At 39.2% G+C, this 21,176-nt stretch overlaps 3 protein-coding genes across 4 annotated transcripts; 1 reads left to right on the forward strand and 2 right to left on the reverse strand.

Moving 5' to 3' along the window:
- The first annotated feature begins 1,394 nt into the window (after nt 1–1,394).
- Nucleotides 1,395–6,382, forward strand: LOC118224619 (transmembrane protein 79-like). 2 transcript variants are annotated; one of them, XM_035412178.1, is made up of 5 exons: nt 1,395–2,110; nt 3,424–3,708; nt 3,890–4,444; nt 5,247–5,460; nt 6,352–6,382. In XM_035412178.1, exons 2-5 carry the CDS (start codon nt 3,435–3,437, stop codon nt 6,365–6,367), a joined length of 1,059 nt encoding a protein of 352 aa, XP_035268069.1. In that variant the 5' UTR covers nt 1,395–2,110; nt 3,424–3,434; the 3' UTR covers nt 6,368–6,382. The 2 variants fall into 2 exon arrangements, with proteins under 2 accessions (XP_035268069.1, XP_035268068.1); XM_035412177.1 differs by having other exon boundaries at nt 1,397–2,110; nt 5,589–6,362.
- Nucleotides 6,383–6,444: 62 nt separating this feature from the next.
- On the reverse strand, nt 6,445–11,988 carry LOC118224618 (proprotein convertase subtilisin/kexin type 4-like). The gene is made up of 15 exons (XM_035412175.1): nt 11,962–11,988; nt 11,320–11,424; nt 11,106–11,198; nt 10,895–11,017; nt 10,716–10,792; nt 10,433–10,521; nt 10,152–10,324; nt 9,691–9,903; nt 9,431–9,531; nt 9,202–9,305; nt 9,000–9,117; nt 8,564–8,743; nt 8,024–8,148; nt 7,675–7,794; nt 6,445–6,920 (listed from the first exon to the last, which is right to left on the reverse strand). The coding sequence occupies exons 2-15, from the start codon at nt 11,395–11,397 to the stop codon at nt 6,463–6,465; spliced, it is 2,052 nt and encodes a 683-aa protein (XP_035268066.1). The 5' UTR covers nt 11,398–11,424; nt 11,962–11,988; the 3' UTR covers nt 6,445–6,462.
- Nucleotides 11,989–16,299: 4,311 nt separating this feature from the next.
- Nucleotides 16,300–19,842, reverse strand: gamt (guanidinoacetate N-methyltransferase). The gene is made up of 6 exons (XM_035412183.1): nt 19,543–19,842; nt 18,342–18,487; nt 18,161–18,224; nt 17,938–18,005; nt 17,043–17,153; nt 16,300–16,780 (listed from the first exon to the last, which is right to left on the reverse strand). Exons 1-6 carry the CDS (start codon nt 19,715–19,717, stop codon nt 16,640–16,642), a joined length of 705 nt encoding a protein of 234 aa, XP_035268074.1. The 5' UTR covers nt 19,718–19,842; the 3' UTR covers nt 16,300–16,639.
- Nucleotides 19,843–21,176: the final 1,334 nt, after the last annotated feature.

Here is a 21,176-nt window from a genome sequence, read left to right on the forward strand (position 1 = left end):
CTCCCCAATTTAGTCGTTATACCAATTCCCCGTGTGTATCACAGTCCTGGTCAATGCGCTATCCTCTGTCGGTCTGGGGAGGGTGTAGACTACCACATGTCAGCCTCCGATGCATGTGGAGTCGCCAGCCGCTTCTTTTCACCTGACAGCGAGGAGTTTCACTGGGAGAGCATAATGCGTGTGAAGGTTCACGCTATCTCCCCCAGATCCCCTCCCTGCTGAACAGGCGCCCCGACCAACCAGTAGGAGTCGCTAATGCAATGATCGGGACTCACACCCTCACCGCCTTCCCACCCGCGAGCACTGCCAATTGTGTTCGTAGGAACGTCTGACCAAGCCGGAAGTACCGCTGCCGGGGATTGAACCCATGTCTCTGCGGTGGTAGGCGAGTGATTATACATCTACACTACCCATCCTTTCTCTGACTTAAAATTATTATGCAAATATGTATTTCTCGTCTTCCCAAACACAGTTTAACAAGTCCATTGTCACTAAAACGAACTCTCCTTACCTACTGAGTTCGTGAAGAAAAAGTCGATAACATTTGCATTTAATTCTAAGTCAAAGGTAAGGACAAAATAACAATGAAAGGTGAGTAATCTGCATACAGGGTGCTGACAGTGACAGATGTATTGGGATACTGATGCATTTATACTAACTCATTCTATACCAAAATGTTTAGTTATTCTGTGGATTAGTTTTGTATATTCAAACCTTCACATTGGATCTTTGTGGATTTCACGTTTAATCCCTTGCTTTTGTCAACCATTACAAAGCAGGATTCTGAACTTGGCCTTTTAAATTGGGGACCTGTTGCTCTGGTAAGCAGGTTATATGTTGGAAAAAATTCTTTGTTGAACATGTTTTTTTCTTCTCTCTGAAAAAAAGGTTGCATAATTTTGTTATGTTTAAATTAGAAAAATAAATTTAAGCAGTGTGAAATTATGTAATTGTTCATTTAACATTTTGATTACAATACTTTATGTCCTGTTAATGCATCATGGGCATGCACATAATGTTTTTTTGTGCTAGTAAGAAACGATTTTTGACTAAAATTATTATGGGTAGGCTAACTAGGAACGGTTATATGCATGGTAAAATTTGATATGGAAGCCCTTTGTAGGTCCGCTTCTTAGCTACACATCCTCGGGATAAAAACTTCAGAGCAACGATTTTACCAGCCCTGTAGTGAAACACTACTCTTCTCTCCTAACCTTTATTTCCCGCACATATGGCTGGGAAACAAAGAGGACTATTGTGTGTTTTCGCTTCTGTTCTAGCTGTCTTCAAAGCCTCTGAAATTCTTTACAAATCATTCCCTCTACTGGGCACCTGCCCTGGGCACCTTCTTAGAGTGAAAACATACTGCAGCCCTGGCACATATCGCACGCACGTCGTTCTCTTGACTAATACTGAAGGATTGTTTTTTCAACTAGTGCGTGCTTCACTTACATTTTACACGCATTTTCAAAATTCACATTTGATTTGTTTGATAAAGGAAACGGTCCATCATTTTTTTTTAAAGTCCTCAAAAAAATAAAAGTATTTGACAGTTCAAAGAATAGCGTCGGGTTTTATAGCCCGTGGCTACTGAGTGTGGGCTATCGGGAGTATGGCACTCACTGAAACAATGGTAACTTAATATAGGCTACCACCCACCCCTCCAAAACTCTCCCACGACTAGGATGAATCACGTTTTCTCTGTGTTGCGTTTTTAGTATTACGCAGATTTAAAGCATTTTATGCATAATGTGCATTTGAAAAAATGTGTTGGAGTTTTGACGTCTCAGACAATTTTGAAATAAAAGGATGCCTTAAGAACTACTCATAAAAATACTAACGCCCCCTCTGTATATCCGCTACGCAGTTATTCGCTCCATATGTTCCCAGTGACGTGCCACCAAAAAACTATGTGGGCGGGTGTTAAAGTGTAGTATTTTGTCTGCCTTGAAATTTGATTCAGAAGTTTGGAGTATTGAGGGGGAAAAGTCAGCGAAAGATAAGAGAAAAGTCTGGCTGGACCCAACGTTTCAAGTGATAATTCTGAACATACCAATAACCCACTGAATAATCCTCGCCTTGCTTTTGACTTCCCCGAAAAAAGTTTACAGTAAGTTCCGTTTTAGCATCCTTTTCTTTTAACCTTTAACGGTCATACTTGGAGAAAACGTTTGGTGTATGCATTGTTGGGATTCGTTCCAGCATTTCCCTGTTATGAATTTTAAATTGTTTTGAAATGTTACCTTACTTTCTCCGGATTATTGATGAATGCATGGGAATGACCGAACGATTAGGAAATGTATTTTAGGTTATTTACTCTTCTATTTTTGGAGAACGTCTATTTTCCCGACGACGTTTCAAAATATAATTATACTCATTGTGCATGTGCTTATTTGTATATTTTGTGCAAATATTAACCGTTTACTTTGATGCAAGCAAGCATACTATCAAGTGAATGTTCTCTTGTTTAATATGTCTATTCATTGCACATACACATGCAACTAATTTAGGACATAAGCCTTCCATTATTATCAGTTCTTTAAAATTCAGAGCGTTCACAATGTATATTAGATCAATACGAAGTAGTTTTGTTTAATCATCATTCTATCACATGATCGTGTCAATTCCGTGCAATTTTCTTTGATAAATGATTAAAACAAGGGCAACACAGCTATTTTAAACATTAAGGCTTGCATTCATTTTTAGCTGGCAAATGAAAGCACATGTGAACTCTGCTTTCCATCGCCCTCTGTTGCAGCTCAGTGGGTTGGACTATGTGCCCTACTTATGATGGGTTTGGATTTAGACTAAAGGACCTTCCAAGTTGCTTGTCGGTCATGTAATCAGAGGAGCAGCCGCTGGGCCCGCAGTCGAACTCAAATCGAATTCCCAGATGCTCAAATCTACAGGGCGCATCGGGAACTATCATTTGAACAATGGCTGACGGAATAGGCCATATAAATCAAAGCTGAATATCAGTCCAAGCCTTTGCTTATTTCACTCATTATTCAAAGTTTCATCTAGACAAATGTATATTTCATATCCATATTTTGGTCCATGAAACTCTTTAGTTGAAGGTTGATATCGTTGTGCAATTTAAATTGTCTTGAAAAAGAATTTGGGGTTGGTGTACAGTATATGGGGAGTCTATCCTGGATTGGCCTGAAGGCAATCAGGCTTTCTGCCACATAATGTTCCAACTTTTCTATTGCAAAAAGATGGAGACCACTTAACACTCACTGCCTCAAGGACTGGAATTTCATTGTTGCTAACCGACTTCATCCTTGTAATACTCTTCACACATTTATTTTGATCAGAGCCTGTATATATTCACTGTCTGATCTTGACATAAAGTGCTGTGAAAGTGTGAGAACCAACTATTGTATGTGTGGATTTATTTTTCATGACTATTCTGTGCTGTAGGTTTTGGGACAATGACATCAGCAGGGCACCTGGCTGTCAACAATCATGAGGTTAAGGAGTTTGACAGTGTGAAGGAGTCTATCAGTGATATAATCAACCAGCTGCAGGACATTGACCCTGCCCGTCTGTCCTTCTCCCCATTCCTGGATCTGGACACACAGATCTCCTTGGCTCCTGTGTCAGATAGCCCTGAATCATCTGTTGAGGAGCTGCACTCTCCCGCTCACTCTGTCCCTGGCTCTCAACATTCCTTAGAGCCCTTGCCAACAGGGGACCATATTGACCGTAAGTTACCATGTTCTTTGGCAGATACTGAATGTAACCCTCACTTAATGTTAGATTTTCACAAAATAGCTGTACATGGATAAATAATGATTTTGTGTGGTCCAAAATATGTGACTATTTTCAGTGCCCCTAGAAACGTTTGGAGATGTCTGAGATTATTTTTGCTTTTTCTCCTGGTCAGAAGCTCATCCCTACAATAATCGATCCTGTGGTGAATTCACAGAACAACAACAGGAAAATACTGAACGGCAGGGATTGCCAGAGGACGCTGTTGCTAATGATATCCCTTTAGTGGACACACTAGGAGGGGTTCCCATGGAAAACTGCACCCGTACCCCACCACCAGCGCTCCAGGGTGAAGTTCCAAATGGCAGAGAAGGGGAGCAGTGGAACCCCCTGGAGTCCACCAATCTGGACTCAACAGTAGATGAAGGCCGCCCGCTGATAAGGACCCTACCAGAATGTATTGAGATGAACATTTGGGACCCGCAGGAAGAAGGGGAGTGTGACGCAGTTCCAGAGGCAGCCAACAGTGGGCACTGTTGCTGTAGGTGCTGCATGAGTGGCCGTGTTCCTGCTCTATGCTCAGCTCTGGCATCCTTGCTGTGTCTCCCAGGGATTCTGTATGCACTCTACTTCTATGTTCCCTTGGATGCCCCCCACTGTCCAGACTTGGTCAGCCGCCTCATTTTCACACTCCAGTGTTGTGCTGTGGCAGCAGTGCCAATCTTGCTGGGTATGTTAATCTTTAAAATATTATAATAGACTAAGAGACATCGTCATTATTATTAGGGGGCCACACCAAAAGCAGTGTGTTGATCAGGAGGAAAAAAAACATTGATTATCAGGACAACATTTGCAATCAACAGTTGGACTATGTCAAAATAGATTGAAATTGTTCATGGGTTTGGAGTTTGTTAGTGTCTGGTGTTCCAGTCCTTAATAGGTCCCTACGGGCATGGGCATTCTGAGTTTTATGGGGAGCTCAGAGATAAAAAGTAATTTCCTCAGCTTATGCAAAACAATTTAATGAGGTGAAGGTGGAAGGAAGGTAGGGCTTATTAGGTTTGGATATCAAAGCAGCACAAGATCAGATGACATCTTGTTGCCTAGTTACCAAGTTCAAAGCTGTTGCACTTACAGACAATCACATAGATAAATACAAAGGTTGAGGCTCACAAAAAGGATAACATGTTTACCATCTTTTGCATAAGAAACTACTTGGCCCTCTGACATGCATAGTAGTTTTCTTGAGTGTGTCAAATACTTAAATGATTGAAATACAAATAATATATTTTCTACTCAGTCTAATTAATATACAAGTTGGTGATTGTATAGTTGCATCTAGACAAATTTATATTTCATACCTCACTATTTATTACTACTATACTATACTGTGCAGATATACAGCCAGTAAAGTCTCCAGCTACCTCTAAGGCAACATTGTGCATGAATTTTATATTTTGAAAAGCAGGTTTATATCTGGCTGAACAGTGTACATATCACCAGAGGCAATGAATACTCTTTATTCTTCCTAGCCATGCTGACCACCGTTGTGTCCCGTTTCTGCACTGCATCCCTGGAGCCTGTGCAAGCATCACCCAGAGGTTCTACCCTTCAGCAGCTATTCGTTACTGCGTCCTTGGAACAGCTGTCCCTCTATACTCTCAACCTTGTTGTTATGGCTTCCTTTCTGGCTCAAGACCAGCTGAAAGCAGTGCCCATCTTGGCTGGAGTCTTTATGGGAGGGAGGTAAGAGCTGGGAGTAGGACTGTTGTATCCTCTTTGTCTAAATATTTTTTTGTGTAGTTCAGTTTGAAAACAAGTCTGAATCCTCTTCTTTCTCCCTCCCTCCCTCCCTTTCTCTCTCTCTCTCTCAGGCTTGTGTATTGGCTCTCACTCCATCTCTGCAGCTCCTGGCGTGGGTTTGGCTCAGGGCTCACGGTTTTTCCACTCCTGGCCATGGTGGCTTTCAACCTCTTCTGTCTGTTTGATCTTGGCTTCAGTAAGCTCTTCCCTGGAGCTGACGAGATAAACTTTGCTCTGACCACCCCCTCTCCTGGGCCTTCAGAGATGGCCACAGGGCTGAGAGATGCAGCAGATCATTTGTTGCCCACAGACTGCTTGGACACACAGAAAGGCAGAGGATATTGTTGAGCTCAGTCCCCTGGAAACTCTCCTTGTACCAGAAATATTCCATTCCTGTGGTCTGAAGTTTTGCACAGCTGCATAAAATACCATTACCACTAACCTCCAAGCTAGTAAACCCTAAGTGGCATTTTGTTTTTTATAGAGTACAGACGTTTGTGTAGAATATTCCAGACTTGACCTCCCCAAGAAAGATTTTTCTTTACTTTTTAAGTTTGAATTATAATCAAGTGTGTGAACATTTGTGTTCACACAAGCACAGCTAGCAACAGTATTAATGTAAGGTTCTTTGGCATAAATTATACTTCAGCATAGGAATAAATACTGTTTGTGTCAATTTATCTCAGAATATTGGAGAAAAAATCATCTGAATATGTTTTTAAAACAAAATTTATTTTTACATGAAAATAAGCTGATGAATGAAATTCTAGAGTCTAGAGATAAAGCTTTTTTTCACAAATGTTTGCTTATTTCTTATTTTTATATTTGTAACAGACCACATTTCTACTAAGGACCTCTCAGCAACCAAAGAAAAAGCAACAATCTTGTGTCTTGAGAAAGCTTTATTTTGAAAGTTGTCAAATTTCCCTGGAGTTATCCCGAATGTTACTGATCATCTCTGAACATGTTGACGGTCGCCATCTCCACTCCGTCAGCCTGACTGGGGTCCGTGCCATTGTGCGCCTGGGTCCTAGCTGCAATGTAGGGTATGATGAGCGTGCTCGCCATCCACGTAGAGGCCCACACCAGGCACAGGATCAGCAGTGGGCCTGCCAGGAGAATGCCAAGTACCGCTGCTGCCTGCTTCGTCCCATCTGTTGCCTTGCGCCAATGGCTCCGTGGGTAGAAAGAGAAGCTACAGGTACCCAGGAAAGGGTCAAAAGTGGAATAGGGTGGACAGTCCAGACAGCTGTTCTTCCCCTCACCAAAGCAAGTCTGGCAGGTATGATGGCACAGTAGGCACCTCCGATCAGACTTGGTGCTGTTGCTACCCGACTCATAGTAATGAGGGGGACAGGATGCCGAGCAGATGGTCTCAAACATGTACAGGGGATAGGCACACTCTTGAGTATAAAAAAGAGAAACAATGAAAAGGAAGAATTATGCTCTTATTTTTGTTACATGTATTGTAATAAATTGCAATGTTAGATATTGTGATAAAACATTTATTCCACCAAAACAACTTTGTTATTATTTATTGGGGGTTTGTTTCACACTTGCAGGACTTGTTTATCAGCCTCATTTTCATTAATTGTACAAATCTGTTTTATTAGATTGTGAGCTAGTGCCCAACACTGTTCCTTAAAAATAGCTAATGCTTTCATGAAACACTTTCATAAAACAAAATCATTATAATTTGTATATATACATGCTAAATTGCACATTCCTTATTTCATGCTATTTTACAAAAGATTTACTTGCTACACAAAAATAAGTGCATTAAATTTTTTGCTGTGCTACAATGTATTTTTCTTTATCAATGGGAGACAAATAGATTCAGGACAGAAAAGGAGGAATGTCATTAGAAAGGTGATTAATCTTCATTAATGTTCTAAATGGGTTCCCAATTACTGCTGGTTTGATTTTTAGTTTATAAACTTAAACTACAAAATGATAGCAGGCTAGTTGTGAAAGTAATGTATCTATTCCAATCTGAAAGCAATACAAATGCTTAAAAATTGTGTATTTTTATGTGACCTTCAAAGTTATTTCACTTCCTCCATACCGTAGATGTCCACATTTCTGCGGTTCTACTATAATTTATTCATCCCCCCAGGTACAGTTCCATGGTGTACTGTAAGGTATGACGGCATGTACCTTTACAGCCCCCATCAGAGCTTATAATTTCACATGGCTTAACCACTGCTCCCTCCATCTGCCTTTCTATCACACGTTCCTCCGTCCCATACAGCACTACTTGGAAATGGGTCAAGAATCCTGGGGAAATATGGAAAGTTCTGCGAGTAAATTACTTTCCATGTGCAGATAAAACCGTGACTGCTATGACGACGTCGGGATTCTTTTTACATTGCCTGTCCAGGATTATCCACACATAGCTCATGATTAGCTAGATTTGACTTCTTGGTTTTCTCTACTCAAAGACGAAGGCTGTGTTTATCCTTTCACTGGGAATACAAGGCATCTTTGTTTTTGGGGCAAAATTTACCTCTATTGGATGGATCTCCCTTATTTTCTATTTGGAAAGTCCATAGGCCACGAGGGTCCTCATCCCAGCTGTGTGTGCTCATGAAGACCCAGTCATTATATCCCTTTGCAGATGCATCTAAAGGCCTGAAAAAGCCAAGACAGTGGAAAGGACATAGCTATTCTATTTCCCCCATCTCTGATCCTATACAAGTTTGCAGTTACACTACACAAATTGGTGAAATATAGTTTAATAAGCCATGATACATGTAATGAGCTGGTTGGGTGTCTTGTTCGATGGTCCCAACTTTTATTGAGAACCATCACACTACAATGCTTAAAAGGATGACTGGCCTTCCATGAAACAAAAGGAATCTTCACATACATCTACATGCCTTTATATTAGACGTACATTTCACAAATTGCATCTGTTCATTTTTTTTTTTTTTAATGAGATCACATATAGTGCCAATCTTTACTGTTTATTTTATATTAAAAGGCAAATTTGTGGAACCGCTTTGTGGGCATTAAATTTACGGTAGTACTGGTGCTTATGTCTTGCCTGACAGTGACCAGCACGGAGCGGGTTCCCAGGGGACTGGTGAGGGTAAGTGACAGGGCTCCTCGCTTAGTGTAGGCCAGTGTGAGTCGTGCCTGGATGTGTTCCAGAGAGTGAATCCAGTTTTTGGTCCTCAGACAGGCTGTCTCATTCCACTTTAGTATCAGCTTCCCACGAAGCTCACTACAAGACAGACGGCAAGCCAGATGCTTCAGGGCAGCAGATCAAATAAGATCATTATGGAATTCACATTCATAAGCTGAAGACCCAATTTAATTTGGAAATATTTATAACAGCAATAAACTGCTAGAATCATTATCAACCAATATGCACATTTTCTTAATGGCTTTTCATACACAATACCATTTTTTGGGGCACCATATGAAGAAAATGATCAACCTCCCCTTATAAAAATAAAGAATGAAAGTATTTTCTTTACTGGGGGCTGGTGATGACATCAGTGAGGCACTTCCTCTGTGGTTGCACTGGATCCCATTTTCTGGCCAGATCAACCAGCCTTGCAGCATCCAGCAGCCCATACCCATAGTAATGGCTAACTGATACAGCACACAAGACAGAAGAATGTTATTGAACCAAAGAAAAACTAAGTATATGCTATCCTTCCCTGACCCTAAACTCACCAGGTCTTCCCACCCCATTGGTGTGCCAGTCTTTTGTTCTAAGGCCAGCTGGTCTAGATGCCCGCACTGTGATGTGCTGCACATCACGCCAAGTCAGTGCAGGGCTGAGGAAATGGCCAGTGTATTTCAGTCCTTTCAGCTTTCATTGGTAAGCCAAATCTTTTCTTTTTTTTTATAAAACAAAAACAAAGTGGTTACTGTGCTCTTATAATTACAGAGAAGTTGTTACTTTGCCTCCAATGCCAGTGCAAGGATCCCAGCAGCCAGAGGAGCAGACGCAGAGGTTCCTGTATAATCAGAAGTGCAAGAGTGCCGTACGTCTGTGGTGACCTGGGAAATGGGAGGACCAGGTTCGAAGGATAGTTACATTCTGTTGTTTACCTCAGCAACTGCTTGTGAAATAAGTCATAATGGAGAAACACACGAATGCACAAACTGCACGCCAAATAATGTACGGCATATGTACTTGGGTCTTATGGAGGGTCTTACAATTTTGCGGTGATGCCAGCTTCCTCCACTGTAAGTTGTCGTTATAATGGCAGGGCAGGGCTCACTGTAATAGGGCACAGTTCCTTTCTCTGTGGCACTGCCAATGGATAGTGTATATATACTGCTGGAATAGCCATCACAATTGCAGTTATCCAAGTTGGTACCACCATTCCCAGAGGCCCACACGTAAATGGAACCCAAGCCACCTCGACCCTGCAGAATCAGATTTAATCACCACATCATTTTTAGTTACTGGACAAATGTATGGATATAAACAACATGCTCCTAACCCTTCAGCTATAAAAAGTTATGATTTGCAATAATCTACACCTGAGCAACCTCTATATTCCAAGCCCTCCTGCAATTTCTTTGTCAATAATCAGAATACAGTTGTTTTAAGTTCAGGAGCCATAATGAACTCAATGATATAGCTGAATAATTTGATTTCTATTATATCATACACTGCTTATGCCTCTGATGAATGCTTCAGAGGCCAGTATTCCAGGCCCATCCACAGTCTTGCCATCATCCTTGGGCCCCCAACTGGCACTGTAGATGTTGATGTGTTGCTGATTGAAGGTAAGTGACTTAGCCTCCAGTAAGTCAGTGACATAGCCATCTAGCATCCGAATACCTAGGCACAAGGGTACAAAAATGCAGAATCACACACAGAGAAATTAACCATAAGTGACAAAATAATTATTTTATGGAAATGCTCTTGAAATTTGAAGTCAGCACTTGCCGCCAATCCTGGCATTGAATGCTACCCCGACACCGCACACTGTGTTGTTTGCCACAGCTGCAATTACCCCAGCACAGCGTGTTCCATGCCTGTGTGATGTAGGATATAGAAACATTACAGATTATTAAACAAATATTTGTTTGCTGTTGTTATTCATTCCTGAAGCCCCCTTGGAAAAAGTTATTCTATTCCACTCTAATTGCAAAAGTATCTCTATATATGCATTCTTATCATTGTAAGAATTGTAATTTCGATGTATTTATATGTGTCAATTTTGCTATACCTATTTTGACTGATCTGTGAGTATGGAGGTTCCGGGTTGGCATCATTATCATTCATATCATAGCTGGCCTTTGGGTCCTTAGAAGACATGAAGACACAAGTTATGTTCTGTTTTAGGGTCAACTGCTGTTCAAAACCATCTTATAACAAATGAATTAAATGTTTCTCAGAACCACTCACATAATTTTCAGAAAGGTCAGGGTGGCTCTTCTCAATGCCATCATCTAATACGGAGACCACAACGCCTTTCCCTGTACAGCCCCTTATCCAGGCTGCCACCACATTCTGACTAAATGCATCACTCTAGGAAGAATAAAGCGTCAAAGGCAACTGTGTAACAAGGCATTTGACAACGCGAGTACAATCATGGTAGGGAAATCAAATAGGCTACCAGAAACCACTGCTCGTTAAAGAGTGGATCGTTGAGTGGCGTAGGATGACGTCTCTTTCGAGGCTTCGCTGACTGTTGGGCGAACCAAAATACCTTAAATCGGGAACAAAATAATTACGTCAGCGTAGTGAAGATTTGCTTACTCCGTGTATGCTAACGATTACGTCTTCGAAATCAAACCACCAAAACAAAGGAAAATGTTAGCATTGTTTACCTTAGGATCTCTTTTCATTCGTAGGTTGTGTGAATGATGAGCCTGGAACGACTGCTCCGCTACTGATCTATGCTTCATATGGTAGTAGTTTCCGTCCGCAAATATCTAAGTTAAAATGAATTCCTGCGATTAATAAGGCGTAAAAAGCTAAACTATTTAGCCTAATTAGCTAATATGGGAGTTTGGCTAATTTGCTATTTCATTGTAAGTTATAGTTTTTAGCTGAAGTGTTACCTTCCCTAAATTGATGAACCCATATTTCCTTGTGATCCTCTCAATGTGTAAAGGCGTGCCGCTCAAATGAATTGCCCAGCTGTTAGTGTAGATGTTGTCTCCGAGACAAATGGTTGCCCACAGGGCACACAGACACCAAACCATTTTCATAATGGCTGAAATGGTGTTATATTTTATTTTAGTTGGTTAAATAAATAAGGTCAACTGTTTAGTTTCTGTAACCACACAAAATCCTGGAACCGTTTCCTATAACGGCTGGGAGAACATTCAAAAACAACCGCGTGCTTAACTCCAGTAACCACAACTGGCCGGAAGAACGAGTAAATATTTTAGAACAACTCGAGCATAAAAATAAAAACGTAATTGGGTAATATTTACTTAAATAGCCTATATACATAGCCTACTTACATGAGAACCCTTGCGATTGTCCCTAGCCGAATCCTATCAATGCGATGTACAGAGAAAAATGTTATAATTATTAAATAAGCAATTCCACAAAAAAAAAAAAAAAACGAAGAGTTTTCTTACATGGAATCCGTACAATGTAGCTATTAGTGAAGACGTTCTCAAAGTTGCAGAGGCCTACCCTTGATTTTGTTGCCTTTTTAGTTCTTGGTCTTATTGTTGCAGGTAGTAGCCTAGCCTCGTATAGGCTACGAACTAGGCCATTATACTTCTTCATTACAGCTGTGCTGTTTGAGGAATATGCTTGAACAGTGGTATTGTTATGACACGAGTTGCAAGATTAGACTACTGTTCATTTTGACTGATGGTATATTTAAATCCCTGCGGTTGCAGCATTAGGAAACTGCAAATATAGGCCTAAATTTACAGAGGTAAATTATATATACTACCCCATCAACGTTTTCATACTCTGCAATATGCTTCTCCATATTTCCAAATAATGTTTTTTAGAATGTACATTTATCATTGTAACTGCTATGTTCACCCAGGGCCAGTCCTCTTTGCCTCTTTGTCAATTGGCAGAGTTAATTTAAATTCATGTTAATTTGAAAGCTGTAATACAGATGCTTCCGTTGGCTCTCATAGAGAGAAATGCCCTGTTGTGGCTGTCAAAACATTTGCATTGCCATTCATTAAGAGGGACTACTCCATCACTGCTCTGGTCTGTTGAACTGGGTAGATAGGATAAGGTCTCTGTACCAAGGCCTTTAATAGCTGAATTAGCGAGCATTGTTTTGCAGGCATCCTTTTCTTTCACAATTGAACAATGTAATTTCCCAGTATATGGGCAGTGGTCATGTATCAAAGCCTGCTTAAGCAATCATTGTTTAAAATTCCAACAGAACTCCCCACGGCTGACATCATTCAGCCTGGGGTGTTCTGTTGTGGAGCAGCTAATGCACACGAGAGCAGTGCACTCCCACGCGGATTGCCTCGATTTGGTGTTCACAGTCAGCCCGAACCATGCTGATCACATAATTGTTGCTGGGACCCTGGACAATTTGTCCCCTGCCATTTGAAAGGTATCGCTTGTGCTCAGTAGCATGAGTCAGAGTAGTAATAGTCTAATAGCTAAAACACACTGGAGCTGAACTTTGAAGGTTTGCTACAGCTGGGAATTGCATTGCGCCCTTGAGGAAAGGACATTATCTGAATTATTGTAGTAAGATTCCAAACGAATAATGTGTAAAGAAATAACATTGCAAGCCTGATAAAATATCCCTACATATACAGAATGTGCTAACAAAGAGTAATTAATTAAAACACATCAGTTCTGCAAAAACTACTGGTGCCTATTATGAGGTGGTAAAACTTTGATCACCACATGTATCCTTTTTGGCTTGGACAAGGTCGACTAACAGTGTGCCATAACAATCCTGTCCTCTATATGTGTGAATTTATGCCATGCTGGATGCCAAAAAAAATTTCTTTTATTTAACAGTACATCTTTTCTAGAAAATAATGCTTCTCTTTTCAAATAGGGCTTAGGGTCACAGGAAAATAAGTGATACTGAGGTTTAACACTGTACCACATGCTTATGTAGCTAGATTCGCAGTTGGAATTTGACCTCTTTCTCATGGTTAACACCCATATTTTTTGTGATAAGTGTGATGAATTTTTAATTGCAACAACACATAAGGAACAATGTTGAACAGATGCACAAGGTGATTTAATAATTATTATCATGAATGAATGACTTAAGTTGAAAAATACCAATTGACATGATTAGATGGGCAAAATTCTGAGTTATTTCATAATATGAAATATTATGTCATTTCATAATAACATATAATATAATAACAATAATACTTTTCTGAATGAATTATTCCCGAATGGCATTTTTATTTCCGAACGCCCTTTTTCATTTTATAATGACACTTTTCAAAATGGTAAGTCCTCCTATCAATCAACACGAGCAGAGAGTGAACAGGGAGTGATCACTCTAAAAAGCCAATCGGAAATACAACATGTTATTATGAAATAAAATATAACTTTCTTGTGAAAAGAACAGTCATAAGCTAAAATTAAGTATTTATTTAATTATTTACCAATTTATTTATTTATATATTTATTTATATAATTCCACATTTATTTATTTCATAATTTATTTAATTTTGGCACATTTAGATCTCCATATGACTGGGGTAGATCATGATGAAGCTGCTCTATGTAAAATTAATGGTTATCTAATATTAGTGTTTGATGGGAATTTCATAGACTATCCAGCTGTCTAGCATCTTTTTTATTGTGTTTTTATTCAGGTATATGAACAGATTCCAGAGCCTATATATTACGTGATTTCAGTTTCAATGTACTGTTAAGTCTTAAGTCTCAGTTTTTAAAATATTTATTACAGCATCAGCCATGTTTACACAGAGTGGAAATACTATGTCAGAAATGATTTGCTGAAATTATACTATTTATAATACTTTATTGATCTGAAATAGCATTATAATATAGATATTATAGCAATGTATTTGAAATAGCATTATAATATAGATGTTATAGCAATATCCCCAGAATGTGGATATATCACTTATCCGTTTGAAATTGTATTACTTTGAAATACAGTATTATTTATTATGTTGCATTTATAATGTAGTTCTTTATTACAGCTTGTATGGCCAAATGACAAGTACCAATAAAAGTGGATGTCTTGAAATGACCAGTAATTAAATAATTCTTGTTTTTTGAAAGAATGTCTTGTTTCTAGCTGCATATTATTTATTGCACATAATATATATTATAATTGAAATATAATTCTAATATTTAGAACTCTGTCCAATGCATGTTTTATTAATAAGTATGGTTTGTGTAGATGATGCACTATAGTCATATTGGCCTGTTTGTTCCAAACTAGTATGTGCATATATGATTATTAGTTAATGATTTCTCCAAATCACACTGTATCAAGTGTACATGTATGGCTTTGGCTTCAATGTAGTGTGTCTGCCCTCTGCTGGAACCCATATACTGTTTTCAGCAGCTGTGTTAGCCAAGGTAGCCTCAACCACTGCCAATTAAAAGCTGAGATTGGATTGAAACAGTTGTCACACATGTTAATTTGCTGTCTTTTGCCAAAAGCCTTTCACTGAAATAACTTTTAAAGTAAAAGTAACAGCAGTTTTCTGGTGTCAGTTTGATTCAACAGCTGCTTCTATTTTTGTTATGCAGCTGCTGTTTTAATGGTTGGCAGCGTATTCATGTCAGCTTGCAAACACACTGTCAAGCCATGCCAGCTCTGATGTTTGTATCATGTTGCTCTCTTCCATAATTTATTTAAAAAGACTACAGATGTAGAAAAAATCCAATTTATTGTTCTTATCCCACTTTTTCTTTTTGAAAACGACACCTATTTTCCATTCAACTGAGATTAATATGAAACAGTTCAGAGCTTACACTCAGTGTCTATGCACTGGAATTGATGCATTTGCTTGTCAGTGCATTATCTTGGACCAATCTTGGACCTCAATACTCAAGCAATTTTGACATTAAACAGTATCTATTTGGTGATGGATTTGTGGGTTTTATTTTTCGTCCAGTGACGTAAACTGTGAGTACAGCACACTCTGTAGGAAAGAATATACACACACTATTATTGTTTTCAGTCCTTGGGTCACTAGGTTTAAATGGCCATTTTATAACAACTTGCTGATGAAAAAATATATACCCAGGCTCTGCAGAGAGACTACTGAATGTAGACACTGGAGCACACAAAATAAAGCATGTTTATTTAAATAAGATTGATGTTTTGACTTCTCATCTTCTTCAGAGTCAACAGGTAAACTGGACAAAGGGGATTGGCATGTGCATAGCAATGATGTATAAAAAAATATTCAATTTATAACATTTATTTTATTTTATTATCTTATTTTTTATCTCTACTTCAACTTGCTGACCACATCAACTTTTTTCCTTGGTGAATTTTGTACTCAAAAGATTCTTTCAGCTTGAGGAAAATTATCACATGGTTTTCAGTGTGATAAGTATGATAAGCAGGAACAACTGAAAAATATTGTCTTGGTCAATCATTTCTGATAGGTGATTAGCTAGTACAAAATCAATCAATCACCATTATCTAGCTGGACCTTTGCTCATATTCACATGTCCTATATGTTTTCTGTTAATGATACAATGGAAATTACATATATTTATAAGGACAGGATTTACATAATCTTCCTTTCACGTATAATAACTGTCTGCAATTGTTCTGAAGAATTTATTTAAGTGATTAAACATTGGCAAGTCACAAGTATATTGTGTAAAGAAAAACAACAAGATTGATATAAGTAATTTATTTGTCATTTATTACAGTGTAACATCCACAATAGTAGTGTAAAGTACCAAGAAATGCAGTACCACTTTCAACAATTAGACTAGGAAGAACAGCCACTTGTTTATGCTCAAGTTTTGTAAAAGATGCTTATTAAGACTCTTTTGTTCAGCAAAAGGATCACTTGGTGCATCGTGAGATTCAGGATAATACAAAGTCAGTACAGCTAATTGTGGTACTGACACTTTGGTGGCACAGGCACAAGCTAGCAGTTATGGAAGGTGGTAGATGGAAAAGGCAGCTATATCGGATAGTTATAAATGTAAGGCAACATTGTCTCTTCATCCTCATGCCTTTACGATTGTGGGCGTAATCATCTTGTGGAAGGCATAGTATTTACACTCAGATGGGGGAATGATGTCCAGTAAGGTGGTGCTAACCTTCTCCTTCTTGAAGCCAGCCTCAATGAGATGAGGCACCTGAGTCTCCTGGAATAGAAAGACAAAATCCTGGTATATGACATTTGGTGCAGCCCAGTGTTGGTCACTGTAGAAAAACTGTGAATTCATGTTTCATAAAAAGCAAAAATTACATTACAAAAGTGATAATTTTCTGTGGTCCCATCGAGAGAAAAGAAAATGATTTCACAGTCAGGACTGATTGAAGATGGGACTGTACTGCGGACAAATAAATGGATGGAGTGTTGATGTATTTGGTACTGGTGAGCATAATGGAATGTGGAAGACTTACCTGAAACATGGTCTCAATGTTATCATATTTAGTCTTCAGTAACTCTCCCCAAGATGTCAAGTTGCAGTAGGTCAGAACTCCATTGGGTTTCAGTAGCCTGTTGGCATGAGCCTAAAAAAGTTGCATCAGGTACAGCTCTTAATAAATCTGCTCGTTGGAGAACTGTGAATCTCCATCAGGGTTATGTGTAGAGGTGGAAAATCCAGGTTCAGAAAGTAAAATTCCTCCCCAGTATTTTGTTCTAATCACCTGTATTCACTAATGAGCACAACTATTCAGCCACGAGGTAGAACTAAATCATGAAATTAGCTGGCTGAGTTCATGGATGGAAGAAACACCCCTGGAGTTTCCACCTCTGGTGGCTTGCACTGCTGGAATGACTTCAAATTTAGTTAAAATAAAACAAGATGTGTTGAAGGTCAGTGTGGTGAAACAAAAAATGTACGCCACCCTGTTTCCATGCACATAATACTGCTGAAACTCCATGTGGTCGTGTTTCCTGGTACAAATCCCCAAAGCGATAAGACACTATCCTATGCTTGCTGATGAGGCATGGTTCTGTATTGGATTCATATATTCTGCCAATGAACAAAACCAAGAACATCAAAAGATATCCAAATAGGTACGCATCACATACAAATATGGGATATGCCACTCCTGTCCTTTAATTCCCCCAATATTCTCCTTGGTCATCTGACTCAGAGTACAGTACCTTTAAATACAGTACTTATATCTTATATATAACTTCTATATCTTGTGTCAAGCTTGGCCTTTTGTATGACAAAATCTGTAGTCCTCAGTGTCAAAAGTCACACTCAAAAAATTACACTTTGTGGTTTTTAAAATTAAGGCATGTATTTATCGGAATGTTGTACAATTGTGTTTAAAGAATTACCTTGATGAAGTTGAACTGATGTGTGTGCCAACTGTCTTCCGACAGAGGGTAGGTATCGTACAGAATACCTACAGAAAGACAGCCGTAGATCAACATACAGGTTTTTAAAATGATATTCTGAGGCAGAATACTCTTCAAAGCATTAAACACTGTCATCAAGGTAACATTCTTCAAAAATGGGTAGTTCATAGTATTGCAAATGGGATTGCTTTAGAAGCCTTACCATCAAAGTGTCCATCAGGCAGTGTTGGCACAACCTCTTCCCATAAGCCTTTAAGAGGAACTATCTACAAAAGGAAAATTATTTAAGAAGTCAGACCATTTTTTTCTTGTCAAATGTCAAAAGGATTATCATTGTGAAACCCCAAACAAATATGAGTGGCGACAAGTCTCAAAATGCTCACTTTGTGTGGCTGTATCCTGGCCCATTCTTGCAGCCTCTGGAAAACGCCGTCATTGCACTCGATTATCCAGTGCTCCTCAATAGGATAAGACTCAATCTTGGTCGCAGCGATAGCCATTCCAAACCCTATCTCAAGAACCCGGCCCCCTGTAACAGACAGCAGGAGTTTTTCTGGTTTTCCTTATTCTCTGAATTTGCTTGCCAAAAGTACTGCATGTCTCATGCAGTTTATTGTACTTTCTCAGTCTATTTTAATGCAGCATTCTTGAGTTGATACGCGTAACATTGTGAAAAACATGAAAGGTCAACCCTAATACAAGTAGCAAGTTAAATCTAACTTGAAAAGCGTGTGAGAATGAAGCAGGTTGTGGCATGTGATAAACTACTCCATTGAGTTCCAGTCTTTCAGAGTGGTGTAAAAATAGCACAAGCTGGCAGTACTGAACATATGGGAATGCCTGGATTTCTACTGCCTCCTGTTGCTGCCAACTGTCAAACTATAGCCTAAAGCTTGCAGAAGTCACACTGCACAGGACTGAAATCTATCAAAGATATCACTCTTTCATAGAACAATAATTTACTGTACAATTTCCACTCCAATGTATCTTTCTAAACAAGAAACCCACGGGTATGCTGATTTTGCTGTTACAACGAATAAATATTAAAGTGTTCGTGTACACTATGTAGGCTACAATCCTTTTAGATCCTTAGGCTGTTGTACTTGAGGAGTTAACGATTGCATGAGTGACGGCATAACTCCACCCCTTGTCCTCACATAGCCCAAGTTTGCATGGAACACGGACGTTTTATTCAAAAGGTAGCTGTCATGATCACACGGGTTGTCAAGATTAAAAGAATAAAGAATGTAATCTTCACATTTGAAACACAGATTATGCACAAATTATAAAGGCACGTTACTAGCAGCACTGCTTTAACTTTAAAGTTAATTGGCAAGAATGAATCGTCGTTCTCAAATGTATTATGTTTACATTGAACAGAGACAAGAAGACAAAACAACGTGAATGTTTAATACATTTTTCAATGTTATGTGGTCATTTAACTACAGTAGTCGAATAATGGCATTGCCTGTTGAATGTAAATGCACTAAACGCACATTTTGCTAGTACGGTAGCTCTGTGTTGACTCTGAACTTTGTCAATACAATTAGTAATCATTTATTTTTAAAAAATAATTTGACAGACCTTTGGAAGCTGCAACTGTGGCAAGCTCGTGCATGTACGGTGTCTCCCAGCGCTCCATCACCGGTTTCCCCATAATCTCGAGGTGGGTGTCGGTGTCGTCGTATTGAGCGTTCGCGTCGGTCCATACCGGCTTGCAGTTTTCCCCCTTGGAAAATATAGGTTGTGCTGTAGTCATTGTAAACGCTAAACAAATAAACCGAGCTACTTTTTTGTAACTGACAGCCAACGAAAGCACGAGGGCACCGAGACGTCTAAGTAGGCGATGTGTTTTGGAGGCAAGAGGCGGAACAGAAAGGCCGCAGCAATTTATATGTGGGCAGGACTGCTGATCTTGCAAGATTCTGTTGGAGTAGCCTACGAAAGTTGATAAGTCAAATTCAGTGGCGTCCTGGCGGGACACTGATTTGTAAGTCAGCTGGGATGAACATAGTCCAGCGCGTGTTTTCTTTCTTTTTTAACGATTTTGCATTCTTGACTTCGTGAATAATAATAATAATAATAATAATAATAATAATAATAATAATAATGCAAGGATGCTAATAAATTCAAAGTCAGTTTTAATTATATTAAGCTTCTGATGTGGCCTATCGAAATGACTTTTATAAAAGAAATAAAATAATGTATTCCGAATTTCTTATTGCTGATAGTTCCCTGGGCAATGTATTCCGCTGGCGAAACCTTAATCTCTGTTGTGCACTTGCCAGCTACACTGCTGCAACAAACTGACTTTTGACATTTGAAGGATGATTTGCTTTCTTTCTTTTTTTACCATTAACTGTTGTCACTCATTTTCACTCCATAGTCCACTAGCTGTGCAGCACAGTCATTGCATCAGAGTAATACACTTCATGTGCAGCTTTCATCCTGCAATTCCCCGATGGAACGAAGGAGTCACTGGTGTGCAGTGAAGACTGTCCTAGGCCAGGAAGAGCTCCAAATCACAGTATAATGTGGCAAGGTCAGAATTTGCTATCAGATTATGAGGCTCATCACACACAGAAACTCAGGTTTTAGTAGGGTGAGGCACCCAACAGGCTGTTATTTTTTGAGTCACAAATATTCTATCATGTTATAGATTGGAAGAATGTTTTGTTGTTGTTTTTTTGGTATGGACTCGAATGCTGTAATGTCCATTTTCACTCTCATAGACGGATTGGTGTTGGAATGAAAACCTACAGTAGATCTCCAAGAACACGATTGGGCAGCCCTGGTCAAGCTGGTAATGTGATGGTCATGTTGGTAGACTTATTTGCGCTAGGCCAGCTGATTCCAGCATGCTGGCCACCAGCATAACCATATTCACTGGTCTATGCTGTTTTCCCCCCACCGGACATTATTAAAAAAATAAGGAAAATATTATTTTTCGTTAAAACTATTTCCTGTGGTGTACAGAACGCAAATCTAGCCTGCTGTGCTCAAGCAAAAAAAGTAGCACAATATAAAAACTGATATTTATGTTTCTAATCGTTAATAAATTCAATAAAGTAAAACTGTTAGTGCTTACAGCCGCTGGAAGTTCTTTTTTTTAAAACTGAAAGTGAACTATCCATTTTAAAGGATAGCAAACTTTGAATACATATCCCACAAGCCAACGGTTCGTTTTGGTGACGTTTTACCCCCTGCAGGGGGACCCC

Source organism: Anguilla anguilla, chromosome 4 (genome assembly GCF_013347855.1).
Source record: "Anguilla anguilla isolate fAngAng1 chromosome 4, fAngAng1.pri, whole genome shotgun sequence".
Classification (NCBI taxonomy): Eukaryota; Metazoa; Chordata; class Actinopteri; order Anguilliformes; family Anguillidae; genus Anguilla; species Anguilla anguilla.